Raw genomic sequence first — 14,300 nt, forward strand, 5'->3', positions numbered from 1 at the left:
GATTAAATATATTTAAATCATAAAGAAAATTGCTTAACTTTTGACCCCTTGAATTTTTGTCGAGGCAGGCAGGGGCCTGCGAATACTTTTGGGTTACACTTTGTGCTTTTATTTTTGATGTTATGTATGTGGGGCTTGCTTTGAACATTGAACAACACTTTTTGAATGGCCAGGAGAAGCTTGTTGTGTTCTAAATGATGAAAAAAGATTTTGTTCCATAATCAACGTTGACGATTGATAATAGAAATGCTTCTTGGTTTAACATTTTGTTAGTCTTTATAATATGTATAGTAAATTTAGCCTCAAAAGTTTTAGAATAAACCGAATTTATCTATTAAGGCTTACAATTTTCTCAAATCATATCATTATATGTGTAATAAAGAAAAATTAAAAGAGAAAAAAAGTCAGAATTGTTTTGCTGTTTCTTTCACCATTGGATCCTATGCTAGTAGATTGAATGACATAGTAAAAGATCTCTTATGGTTTTCGTGAAGCAATTACCTACCTACCACATGTTTTCCAGCTTTCATTCATTGAATGTTGGTTAAAAGCAACAAAGGTTAAAAAGTCCATTAAGGCTTAATTAATTATGTGCACATTTAATTAAAAGGTGGAAAAGTAGGTAATCATTGTAGTGAAATATGAGAAACAAAGCTCCATTATTGGTTTTAAAGAAAATTAAATAAGTTAACTTCTGGACTGATTTGAATGCTAGATTATTGGGGGTCCCTAATTGTCCCGATGGAAGGAGAGTCTTGGAGTAACTTTATATGGTCAGGAGGTCACACGTTCAAGTCATAGATATAGCTTCGAACAAAAATGCATGATAAAATTGCGCACAATAAACTCTTATGATTCGATGCTTTATCAGATTCCGCACATACCGAAAGTTTCAGTATCGAGATTGTCCCAATTGTTTTTATCTTTTTAGGAGCCTTAAACAGCGGTGGTTCACAGACACAATTTGGTGATCTCAAAAGCAATAAAAAGTTATTTTCCAACCATTATCCCACGAGGATTTTTTGTCCCTCCTTTTGAGATATTTTTACTGCTACTGGGGTCTACGATCCCCCACCCCCACCCACCTAAAGCTATTGTTCTTTTTTTGAATGGCAACTCCAACATTCCGTTTGCCAAATCCTCAATTCAAATTGACAAGCACTAAAATAAAAATGCAAAACCAAAGATTCATAGAAGCGTCAACAAAGATTGAATTGGCCAAATGAAGAAAAGATACAAGTGCGACGAACGCAAAAATACAATAACAACAAGCATAACCCTGGGGATATACACAAATCTTACCCCTATCTTGGTGGGATAGAGAAACTATTTGTGACTGATCCTCAACTCAAGAAAAATCATTATACAAGTAAAAATGTATATGTTACTAACAATTTAGTACTACAAATTTCCACATCAAATATTTTCCCCATTAGAACTCGCAGTAGCCTTGTCGCGAAAACATCCATAAAAACAAATTTCAACTAAGTAGAGCTGTAAAATCAGGCAAAATCTAATGCTTATTGTTTGGCAAAGTAAAATCAGTATTGAAAGAATAATTACATTAAGTTAATGTACAACTGCAAGAGGTTATTTGATATAACAGCAGCTTACAGCAGGCAAATGTTAAAAGCCCATCGGACTCTGAATACCAACATCTTTTTTTTTCTTTGTATTAGCTCTCCACTTTCTTTGAAGAAACGTGGCAAAGGAAGCAAGTCAGATGGCTCCCTACACTTTTCAATCTCAAAAAATGTTGTGTGAACATCAAGTTTGTGGTGCAAAATGCAAAGTATTGTATCATCTCAAGCAAGAAGTTACGAAGAAGATGCTGCACGATCAGATTCTATCATGGATTTAATATAGTATTCCCCTGCCTTGTATGATGACCTAACCATGGGGCCAGAAGCCACATATCGAAATCCCTGCAGAAACACAATGTAGCTATTAGCAGTACTCAAACAACTAGATGCTGCATTTGATATCAAAACAGAATATAGAAGCAATATGCCGAGCTTCAAGTTCAACCATGTTGTGCAACAAAAGAAGTAGTTGTTCCAACTTACACCTTACTAGATGATGCTGAGTGAAATTAGGCAAAAACAAAATGGAGAAATAAGAAAATTAACCAATCTAAGATATATTTTGAGGAAGAAAGCCAGAGACGTAATTGTCAGATTATCCGTTACCTGTAAGACTAGTTTAAATACTTGAAACTCAGAATTGACTCAATTAGCTAATGAGTTGTTTTAAATCAACGACGTAGTAAGACTTGAAAACTCGAAATTCTTTGTATTTTTCTTGAAATACTACATACGGTAATATTTTTAAATCTAAACAAGATACTAAGAATACACCAAAATAACATTAAATAAACAATTTGCGCAAGAAAAACAGTGAACTATAACGGAGTGTAAGAGCATGACATAATTTTGTGTTGCCCTGAGTTGCAGATTCCCGCCATAACTCGGTAATTAAATCAAGTTTCGACTAAAACTTGGGAACTACCGAATTTGGTCTAATAACTCACCTAAGAGAACTCAAGTGTCAAAACAATTCTCATAAGTATTGTAGGGAAAGGGCCAGTTGGTGGTAATCCTATTGGACATAACTCGACTAAGTTCCTCCGCCACCTTCCCAGAAAAGCCATCAACAAGACTATTGGCCTAAATTCACTAAATTAAATAAAGGGGAAAGGGTCAAATTTGCCCCTCTACTTTAGTTTAATAGCTATATTTACCTTCCATCATACTATGAGGCTATATTTTCCCCTGCAGCCATTAAACTATTCATTTCTACCCCACCACTTAACGGAAATCCCCCCGTCATAATAAATTGCCTGTTTTTAAAAACAAAAACCCATAAACCCACAATATAACCTGCCTGACCCACAAGTGCCCGAACATAAGCGAGCAGCCTTTCGTCGAAAAAATCAAACAAGCAATCATTTGGCGGATAATTAAGCGGACCCTTGTCTGATAATTAAGCAAGCAACCCTTCATCGGGTAATTTAGCAGCCCAACAATTAAGCAAGCAACCTCTTGCCGAAAAACTAAGCAGGCAACAGTCCCTTGCCAGAAAATTAAGCAAGCAACTTTCCGGATAATTAGGCAGCCCCTTGCCAGAAATTAAGCAATTAAGCAATCAACCCTCGCTGGAAAATTAAGCAAGAAACCTTTCGCCGGAAAATTAAAGCAAGCAATCCCTTGCCGGATATTTGAAAGAACCCCACGCAACCAAATTAGATTGTGGGTGGTGGAGGAAAAAGGAGGAAATGGTCGTCATCAGCTGTGGTGAACAGAGAGACATTTGCAGGTAGAAGCTTTAAATCAAATATGTAGGCAAAACATAAATAAATACAAAAAAATTGAACTGTTGAAGACATTGTGCTGATGTTAGTGTGAAACAGTGAAAGATGAGCATAAATGTCAAGATCCATGTTGTGGGTTTATGGGTTTTATTTTCAAGAACGGGCAATTTTCTATAATTCGGGGCTTTCCGTTAAGTGGAAGGGTAGAAATGAATAGTTTAATGACGGCAGGGGCAAATATAGCATCATAGTATGACGAAGGGTAAATATAGCTATTAAACTAAAGTAGAGGGGCAAATTTATCCCTTTTCCCTTGAATAAACTATACCTTACTCCCTTGTAACTTATTAGATTTCCTAGACAGTTGGAAATTTGATGAGGTTTAGAAAGGAAGCTTTCATAGCACCAAAGCAATTCCATAAAGAGATAAAGTCGTATCAAGGTTGCTCACAAACACTAATACCTCCATCTTTCTTCCTTGCGAGACACTTTACAATATACATTTGCACCAAGTCCATATCCTCCAAAAACTTTAAAAAATGAAGAATATTTCCAGAAAGCAAAACTACACCAAAGTAGATACCTAAAAATCACAATGTTCATAGGATCTACCCAAAACCAAAGAGACATTCCTGTTCGGTGAGTTACTTATCTCAAAAAAGAACCCTGTTCACTAGGTCCAACACGATCCAACCTTATGTTTCGAACATTAAAATGAAATAGAAAGAGTGTGAGAAAAGCAGAATAGTCTTTATGTTTTCTTTTTGATTAAGGAGAAAAGCAGAATAGTCTTTATTTTTTCATTTTGATTAAGGAGAAAAGCAGAATAATCTTATGTAATGAGCTAGATAATCTAAAGAAAAAACAATAAGGACTTCGAGGATTTGCCACTACACAATATTGAACAACCAATGGCAAACAAATCAATTACGATGATGCTCCTTTGCTTTCACCTAATTTATTTGTCCCATTTCCTAATCAAAGTTGAACCTGTTCCATAGTAGCAAACTTGCAATTTCAAACCTTTAAACAGATAAAATATTGAGATACATATTTCTGTACTCGTGATATAATATCTTCATCATAAGTGTATACTATTGTAACCACTAAGGAACAAGCTATGCAGGAAGACATATTAGATGATAAAAGGGGAGGAGGAATAAACAAACCATTTGCATGCCAAGAACTTGATAATTATCAAAGGCTTCTGGAGTAATGTATTCAGAAACAGGCATGTGACGCTTTGATGGTCTCATGTACTGACCAAATGTCATTACGTCAACACCTGCTGCACGCACTTTTTCCATTGTTTTAACAACTTGTTCCGGAGTTTCCCCACAGCCCAACATTATTGAAGTCTTTGTCAATGTACCGGCAGGGGCATACTCCTTGGCCATCTTCAGGACATCCATGGACTGCTTGAAGTTAGCACGATGATCTCGTACTACATTCTGAAGCTCTTCAACGGTTTCAATGTTATGAGCAAAAACATCTAATCCTGATTTTGCAACTTTCTCAACACACCCAGAGTCTCCTCGAAAATCTGGAGCTGCATGATAAATCAGAGAATATCAGGATCTTTTTGTCTGGACTAAGTGAACAGATAGATATATACACAAATAGGCTGACGTGACAAATTCAAATCGGTCCAGACTGAGAATAGCACATGGACAAAGGAACCCATCCAATTATGGCCAAAATCCCGGTTTGAAGATTGCAAACTTAACAAAGGCTCGGAACAACCCATCTTAGGTATCGCTTAACTGATGGTGAAAAGGAAAAGAAAAGGGACAAAACTTAAACTTCTATAATTAGTATGGACTTAGTTATAGAATGTCAGGAAACACACAAATATATCTATAAACCAGATCCTTTGTTAGCTACAGGACTTTGAAAAAATCATGTGACCACCAGCTCCTCATTTCAAAAATATTTCTTTCCACTCAAACAAAACATGTAATACTCCTTTCCTTTTTATAAATATAGTTGCTTCCCATTTTTCAATAACTTCTGCGACAATCAAATGGACCTTAGCAGATGCGTACGAGATTGTAGAACTGCTGTTACTAAGGTCTACAATCGCAGGAAGAAGGGTCAAAATAAGGCCTAAATATTACTGTTTATTTAGTTAATATGTGTCTGTATTTTCATAGTTACCTAGCAGATTTAGGAAGTTATTTTTATGTTATATTGTAGGAGGAAGACAGAAAGACAGTCATATTTTACTTGTAGGTGGCAGTAAAGAATAGTTGATGTGTTGTTCTTGTTTCTGTGTTGTGCCGTTTACTGATTAATGTTAGGAAAGTTTCAGGTTCCTAACATAGAATTTAGGGAAAGCTACAACATAAGATGCTTTGTAACTGTATTTTAAAAAAAAAAAAAAACTAGGAAGTAATACCTTTAATCATATCTCACAAATAGAACATCTAAATTCTCAAGAGAATCAGCGAAAAATAAATATGTGAGGTTCATAATCCAGAAAAGAGTCATTGGTTCAACTTGTTGAGTTCCACTGGAATCAATGTCATGGATAGAAGATAAGGATAAAAGTTTCCAAGTGAAGATTCAGCCACTCATACAGCCAAGGTCCACTAACAATGTTGAAGATAATCAAACAAAGCAAATCCAATTGATGGTACAGAGGGAAGGGGGATAGGGAGAAAGAGCCAAAGAGGATGAAATACAAGAACAGAACTACATGTATGGATGACAGAAAGCTGCACTTCTTATTACGATTCTAGATGTGCAATGAGTGTTCAGACGCTGTAATCAATAAAATAAGGAGCACCACTTATTTATGCAAGGCAGATCATTGCCATTTATCAACCTAATTACAGTAACTTTATTGAGCATTTGTACACTGTCTTCCATGTCAGATCAAGCACAAAGGTAAAAGAGTAAACAAAGTCTGAAGCCATATAATAGGAGTTCACAGTTTTTTAGGGTTCTAATCTACGTAGAAAAGTTCACAAGGTATTTAAAAAGGAGTGCTTACTAAGTGCTTCTATGAGCATATGTGGCTTCAACGCCTTCAACTTTTGCACTGTCTCAGCGAAATGACCACTCCCTTGATCAGATAAATCATCCCGGTCGACACTGGTAATTACAATGTAATCTAACCCCCATGAGGCAATGGCCTCAGCCACATTGGCAGGTTCATTTGGGTCAGGAGGAGGGGGAGTGCGTGATGTCTTCACATTGCAGAATCTGAAATTTCAAAAGGGTAGATTTAGTAAATGATTATTCACATGGATCATAACTTGTTTATTCGTGCCTAAAGCAAATCTAAACCAAATTTTCCTTGAAAGATATCCTCTAACCTTCTCAATAACCACAGTGCACATACACTGAAAACATGCTGAGAGACAGAAAAGAGAGATAAGTGGTAAAAACCTTGTTTCTCATCTCCTTTCTTAGAGAATCCACTACAATTCTAGCAATATGGCCATGAAAGTCTAAATTAGCTTTTGTCATTACTCATTATTGTTATACCTTTAGTTCCTACCGACAATCTACTACCATGATAGTTTCTCATGTCAATTCATTTCCATCATTCAGCTCATTTTGCATTTGCCTTATAGACAGAAGTGCCCATGACCCTAGGGAAAGTGTTCCCATGTTATCTACGATTATGTTCAAATAAACAGAAGTATCCAGTATGCTAGGGAAAGTGTTCCCATGTTATCTACTAAACGAAGTAACAAAGAGAAAAATTCAACATGCTTACGTCTTCATTTAACATTTCCCTTCACCTCATCTCCCCCAAACAAATAGTTCTTTATAAATTAACTTTCTTTTCTCGACAAACAGCCTATCCAGTATAATCCCACAAAATGGAGTAAGGGGGGTAGAGTGTATGCAGACCCTTACCCAACCTTGGAGGTAGAGAGGTTATTTCGGATAGACTCTCAACTCAAGGAACTTTCTTTTCTACAATAAGGGGAAAAAACAACCCAAGGATGTGGCCTAGCGATCAATGAAGTGGGTTGAGAACTTGAGGTCTCAGGTTCTAATCCTAGCACAGACAAAAAAATAAAAAAGCACTAGGTACCTAGCCTTGTCGTTGGTGGGAGGTGGAAGTTATCCCTTGGAATTAGTGGAGGTGCAAAAAGCTGACCCGGACACCACGGTTATCAAACAAAAACAAAGAACTTTCCCCTCAGCAAAATAATGCGATCATGTACAAGAAAATAGAACTCAATCGAGAACCGGTTTCACAAAAAATCAAATAAAATGGTAGATAACCTGCAGCCTCTGGTACAAGTATCCCCTAAAATCATGATAGTAGCAGTGGCAGTCCCGGTTTCACCACCAGACCAACACTCGCCCAAATTGGGACATTTGGCTTCTTCACAAACAGTATGGAGCTTCAATTCCCTCAACTTCTTCTTAATCTGCGTGTATTTCTCTCCACCCGGTATCGCTTCCTTCATCCATTTCGGTTTCGGTAGTGGTTTCTTCTTCGTACCCACCTCGACCGAGTACTCTTTATCCGATTGGAGTTTGGTAAAATCGGAGAGCGTTGGTGACTCCGCCGCTAAACGGTGGCGGAGACCTTCGAGGGTTTGTGGGTATTGAGGTGGAGATGATGATGACGTGGCGGCGGAGGAAGAGAAGAGTTGAGGGAGGAGATGTTGGTGGTGATTGGATTTGAATGATCGGGAAATGAGGGATGTGAATCGGGAATGCATTTTCCGGCGAATTTGGCCGGAGTTTTTTTTTGGGAGGGGGAAGGAAAATTAGATTTTAATTTTTTTGTTAAACTGTCTTTCCAGTTTGGTTGGTTGACATTGGGTGGTTGAAAAAAGAGTGTGGCTATTCTTTTTGTGAAAAAGTAAAAAGACGAAAAGATCCTCAACGGCGAGGTTGAAGGACATATTGTACTCACCTCATTTTTATTATTCCTCCGTATCAATTTTTTTTTTTTGGTTTGAAAGATGCAACTTCATTGATAATAACAAATTGTTTGAGGCCACATTCCGGCCTTATAGGATAGAAGATGAAATATTAATTCTAAGATGAGTTAAATTTTCATTGTTGTCTTCTTGTACACAAATAGTTACAAAAAGGGGTGCTTGTCAAAATAACTTGGGATGTCATGTTTAGGCTCCTAGATCCTTCCTTTGTCAGTGTATCCGTCACTGTGTTCTGTTCCCTATAGATCTTTACTGATCTTGCTGCCTACATATCCTTCATTAGTGATTTGCACTCAACAAGTACATTATGATAGGAGGGATGATCATTAGTAAGCATATGGATGATAATACTAGAATCAGTTTTAATGGTGAGGGACTTGAGATTGTTGGCTTTGACAATGGCTAGCCCATGTCTTAAAGCCAATAATTCAGCTATCATAGGGGTTGTAAGGGGTAAGTGTATGTGGAAATCTAGTACCCAATGCCCGTTATGATCCTTAAAAACTCTCTCGATTCCCTCCTTACCTGGGTTGGCAAGTTTGGAGCCGTCAATGTTGAGCTTTAAGTAGCCTTTAGCTGGTGGATACCATCTGGTGGTGATGGTAGTGTAACCAGGGGTATGTGGGGGGTGTTCTTTATTAGAAGAGCAAATTCAGTGGCCAGAGATTGTCAATTGGGCAGAGATATAACTGGCTTTATTGTTGAAATTATTGTCATTTCTCTTAAGCCATATGGTCCAGAGGTAGTGGGAAAGGAGGGTATCCCAGGTAAGCCAGCTATTAAAGGTTTTCCCCTTGAGCTCCTACCAAGCTATCTCCCAATTAGTGTCAGATATAGTCGACTAGATTTGGATAGGTTTGAACTGAGTTATATGAAAGATTTCAGTCCAAAACAAAGTGACATTAGGGTATTTGAAGAAAATGTGGTTAATAGTTTCTTCCTGATCTTGGCATAAATAGCATTGGCGTAGAATGGAGAGGCCAGCGTGGTTCAGATAAGCATTGGTGAGGAGTCTTTTATGGAGCATTAGCTAGAGAAAGGTTTTGACTTTGTTAGGGGTAACAGTTTTCCATGGCATCTTGAAGTTCCTACGGCTAGTGTGGTTTTCTCCCAGGCTTTTTAGGAGATTGTACATACTGTCAGTGCTAAAGATAGCATTATTGGTTAGTCCCCAGATGGGTTTGTCATCTTCAGTGGGGCATTGGGGTAGAAAAGTAGTGATGACACTATCCTGGAGTTATTGGGGCAATTCAAGGGATAGAGGACTAAAATTCCAAACTCCATTATTGTGGAGTTGGTTGATTGTGATGGAGTTATTGAAGATGGTGAAGGGGCACAGGATGTGGTTCTGATTGGTTCTAGGTGAGGGATCCAGTTGTCTAGAAGGAACCTAACTCTATTTCCCTTGTTGACTCTCCAGTTTGTTTCCTTTGTTGACTCTCTAGTTGATGCCTAAAATACAATCCTTCCAGCCACAAGTACTAGAAGAGATTCCAGTAGCGCCCTGGTTATATTTAGTGAGAAGGACTCGGCTCCACAGTGACACAGGACATAATGAGTTTGCAAAGTTTCTCAGGAAATCTAAAGAAGAAAAATGTTACTTTGATGAAGGCTCATTTAATTTTGTCAAAGGCCTTCTCAAGATCAATTTGAAGGATCATGTTGGAATTCTTTCCTCTCATTTTGGTGAAATGATGGATGTATTCCTGAATGATGATAGCCTGATTAGAGGCTCTTCTATTGGTTAAGAAACTAGCTTGGCTGGGCCCAATGATAGAAGGGAGAAAAGGTTTGATTCTATTGACAATGATCTTGGTCAAAATTTTGTAGGTGGGTTGCAAAGCCCTATGAGTCTGAAGTTCCTTAAGGTCATAGCATTTCTACATTTAGGGATGAGGCATAGGAGGGTGGCATTGCTTGATGGGGGCATAGAAACGTTAGTGAAGACTTGCTTGTAGAAATCAATGGTTTTTGCACCTACCAAATTCTAATATTTTTGGAAGAACAGGGGGTGTAGGCCATCTAGGCCTGGTGCTTTGAGAGGTTTGAAGAATTTGATGTCTATTAGGGCCTCAGAGTCCTTGAGAGGGAAGTCTAGAAGGTCTATAGTGCTTTGAGAGGGGGTGGGCGAGTTGTTGGATTGGACAAAATAGTTATTTGGATTACTCAAATGGTTGGATATGAAAAGGTCCCTGAAATGATTTAGGAAGTGATCATGGATAACAGATTCCCCAGTGATAGAGTAGCTAGAGTTATTTCTCAGTTCAGTGATCTTATTCTTTCTCCTTCTATTGATGGTGGAGGTATGGAAGAAATAAGTATTGGCTTCTCCATATGCGAGCCAAGAGATTCTAGATTTAGTTCTCCAGAAATCTTGCTCACATTTTAGAAAAGTATCATAGCTATCAAGAAGCTCACATTCTAGGTTATAGAGAAAGGGGTTGGTGTGGTAGTTAGGGGATTTTTGGATGCCATCCAGTCTGCCTAAGATAGTTCTAAGCCTTTGAAAGAGGTTACCAAACACATTGGTGTTCCAGTGGATAGAATTGGTATGGAATTTAGTTATAGGGTATTGAAGGGAAGTGGGGCCTGCAAAACTTTCTTCCACAAGGCCATGGAAGGATTGAAGGTTGCACCACATGGGTTTAAACCTGAAGGGTTTGTTCCTTTGTCTGGTATTTTCTTTGAAGAGGGAAAAAAAGAGGGGGTAATGGTCAGACTTAGTTCTAGGTAAGTAGGTGACAAGAGAGTCAGAGTATTGGTTTATCCAGGAGGCATTTGCGACACACCTGTCAAGTCTTTCCTGAATAAGAGCCCCCTATTGCGATATCTCTTATTGGTCCAGGTGTATCTACAACCTATATAACCAAGGTCCACCATATTGCAATAATTGAGGCATTCCCAAAATTGGTTGGCTCTATTACTGCTAATAGGGGCTCATCCTAGTTTCTCAGAGGCTATTAAGACTTCGTTAAAATCCCCCCCATCAGCCAGTTGTCGGTGAAGGCATTTGCAATGTTGCATAACTCTTCCTAAAGCAACAATCGCGTATTGGGCTCAAGGCTTGCATAGATTGTAGAAAAAACAAAAATGTTGGGGTTAGTACTAACCTTAACAGTCGCGTGGATGCCTTAAGGGGATGAGGAGAAAGGTTGGAGATGGAGTATTTCTTCCTTCTATATAATCACAATGTCGTCTTTCTCCCCCACAGCACTAGACTCTAGGTAGGCTTCAAAATGAAGAGACTCACTGATGTACTTATGGTCAACCATCTTGGTTTCAAGGAGGGCTACCATGGCTGGATTATGAGTTTTGATGAGAAAATCACATTGGTGAATGAAGGTAGCGCTATTAGCCCCTCTGGTATACCAGATGATGAATTTCATGGATTTAATGAGATTGGGTGGGGGTGTGTCATTGGCTGCTTCCCTTTGTCCTTTTGTGGGGTCTTTCTCAAATCTAGCTGAGGTATCAGGGCCACTGAAGAAGGAATTTGTTCTGAGGTGTTCCTCAGTGTAAAGCTCAGAACTTTCGTTATTGGTGGATAATGAACAATAATAGTTGAGTTTGAGGGCTCTTTGAATTCTCTCCGAAGTGGTTTGTTTAGCGTGTAGTTTACTACCTCTGGTTCCCCGAGTTCCATTAGGAGTTGTTCCATTTCCATATTGGAGCGTCTGAGCTCTTCTAGTGCTGAGGTAGTCGCTTCTTCTTGGTCTACGGCCCCCGGGGTTGGCTGGTGATTAGGAGCTGTGGGATGTCCTTCCAATGGATTCCAAGGGACGAAGTTTAGACTTTTTGTCTCCAAAAGATAGAGGACTGTTGGGTAGAAAGTTAAGCTCTTGAACATGTGACCCATGAGCGAATTGAGTTTGCTAGAGTTCATCATGTTGAGAGTTCCCATCATCTGGGCTTGCAGCAGGATCTGGCACCAAACTTTATAGTCGAGCCCCTCCGCTATTCGATCCACCCCCTCTTTCACTATTTGTGCCATCTATACCGGGTTCTGAATGAGTAGGACTATCGGTTGGTTCCCTATAACGACACAATGGGAGATGATTTTCCCCTTCAGTGCTAGTTCCGTCCATGAAGTCGGTACCCTGTTTGGCGGTGGTGTAGTTGTAGTGAAGACTAAAGGCTCTTTCAAAGGGGTGGGGTTGTTTATGGATTTGCCATTAGTGATGGGAGTAGAAGCAGAGTGCCCTTGGTTGAAGTGTTGGGGCTTCGAAAGGGCAGGGCATGTAGTGGAGGAGTTAATTGACATGATTGCATTGGTGATGCCAATCATTTTAGGGTGATGATTACCCCTAGTGGATATGGAGTAACTCCACCCAGACGACGCAGAGCCGGAGGAGTTCATGGGAAGGTCCCCTAAGAGAGTGGGGCTGCTAACCCTACTTAGGTCATTAAGAAACAAAGAAGAGGGCTTTTGGGTAATGGAGACTTAGTGGTTGAGCATTAAATGCTCTTCTGTGCCATTGGCAGTAATGACCTTTTGTAGGTCAGCTGATTTAGTATTAGTGGGAGAATTGGGCCCTGTGTGGCCCTGGTGGACTTTTTTTTTCCTTTTTATTATTATTTTTTTTTTCATTATTAAGGTTGTTAGGTAGATTTAAAATATGGTTGTTGTCACTTTTATTATTACCAGTAGTTTCAGCAATGCCTGTAAAAGATTTTGGATTGAGGAACTTACCTAAGGCTGGATTGTACATTTTTACCTGTGTGGGATTTTTCCTGGTTGGGTTTTCGCCTTTTTTAGGGGAGCGGTAGGCTTTGGGGCCGGTTCTTTTTTTGGCGAAGGTGACTGTTTGTCATTCGCCTGAAGAGGCTGGGACTGGCTGGTTGACGCCGTGTGTACATCATGCTTATCAGGGTGTGTGGTGGTTTGCAGTGGGCAGTTTTTTTGAGTGTACCCAAGCTTGCCACACCTAGTGCACAGAACCGTCTTCCCCCCTCGTAGATCACTTTTTGCTTGTGATTCTCGATGTTGATGTGAGTCTTCACTGGTGCATCGAGTGGAATTTGTATGCAAATTCTTGCATATCTTCCTCTCAAAGCTGTTGTAGTACAAGTATCAATTTTGAGTAATGTTCCTAGTTTGTGGCCGGTTCTTTTCAAAATTGATTTATCGTAGAACTCTGTTGGAAGATGAGGTAGCCTTATCCAAATGGCTCTGTGTGTTTGTGTGGCTTTCTCTGGGATAAAATTAGGCTCCCAGTGTCTTACTGAGAGGAAATCCCCTGTAACAAACCATGGTCCTCCATGAAGAGCCTTCTGCATATTGTCCGGATTGGTGAACTTTGCAATGTAGTAATCGTTTCCAAGATCCACTAGAGTTAGGGGTTCTGATGGTTTCCATAGATCTGTGAGTTTTGTTTTTAAGTAGTTGTGGGCAAGTCTTTTTTTGAATAGCTTGAAGATTACAGAGAATTTCCACATAGCGTATATTCTTTCCCTATCTTCATTGCTTAGGTTAATTGTGTCTTCTGATTCACCTGAGTTTAAAGGCATTTTGCCATTGTAGTGGTTTAGGTGGCTGTCATTTAGTGATTCCACTTTATTTAGGAGGACGGATTTGAAGGAGTTTTTCTCTTGATTTGGTTCTCGATTTAGGTCTCGAGTGGGATCGGCAATTTCCATGGGGTCAGGTCATCAGGTGGCGTTGGTGATAGCGGAGGTGGCTCTGCATCTTGGGGGTTGACCATGACTTTTTTTCCTAGAGGGAATATTATTCCTATTCCCTTCGTATCATTTAGTTATGCACATTACATTTTACATAATAATTTTTTTTATTTTATTATTTATTTATATTAATCATATTCATTAGAAATAAAAATGAACATTAAGATTATAATTATTCACATTTATACTATTAATCATAAGGATAAAATTAACAAAAAATAATTGCAAAGGTACTTAACTTTAAATACTTTTAATTTCTTGACTGTTCAAACAACATCAATTCAAAAAAGGAAAAACACTTAATTTCAATTCACATTGTTTTGAATTACGAAACGCACAAGAAGAGGAGAGAAAAAATGAGTCTCTACCGCTCAATTATGACCATATTTTATATG

The 14,300-nt window shown here is 38.8% G+C and overlaps 2 protein-coding genes across 2 annotated transcripts; both read right to left on the reverse strand.

Annotated features, from left to right (window-relative positions):
* Nucleotides 1-1,502: 1,502 nt before the first annotated feature.
* On the reverse strand, nucleotides 1,503-8,363 carry LOC107878322 (lipoyl synthase, mitochondrial). Its single transcript, XM_016725258.2, has 4 exons — nucleotides 7,556-8,363; nucleotides 6,306-6,517; nucleotides 4,480-4,859; nucleotides 1,503-1,925 (listed from the first exon to the last, which is right to left on the reverse strand). The coding sequence occupies exons 1-4, from the start codon at nucleotides 7,999-8,001 to the stop codon at nucleotides 1,818-1,820; spliced, it is 1,146 nt and encodes a 381-aa protein (XP_016580744.1). The 5' UTR covers nucleotides 8,002-8,363; the 3' UTR covers nucleotides 1,503-1,817.
* Nucleotides 8,364-12,978: 4,615 nt separating this feature from the next.
* On the reverse strand, nucleotides 12,979-13,863 carry LOC107876779. The gene has a single exon (XM_016723632.2). The coding sequence runs from the start codon at nucleotides 13,861-13,863 to the stop codon at nucleotides 12,979-12,981; it is 885 nt and encodes a 294-aa protein (XP_016579118.2).
* Nucleotides 13,864-14,300: the final 437 nt, after the last annotated feature.

This window comes from Capsicum annuum, chromosome 7, assembly GCF_002878395.1.
Source record: "Capsicum annuum cultivar UCD-10X-F1 chromosome 7, UCD10Xv1.1, whole genome shotgun sequence".
In the NCBI taxonomy this organism is placed as follows: domain Eukaryota; kingdom Viridiplantae; phylum Streptophyta; class Magnoliopsida; order Solanales; family Solanaceae; genus Capsicum; species Capsicum annuum.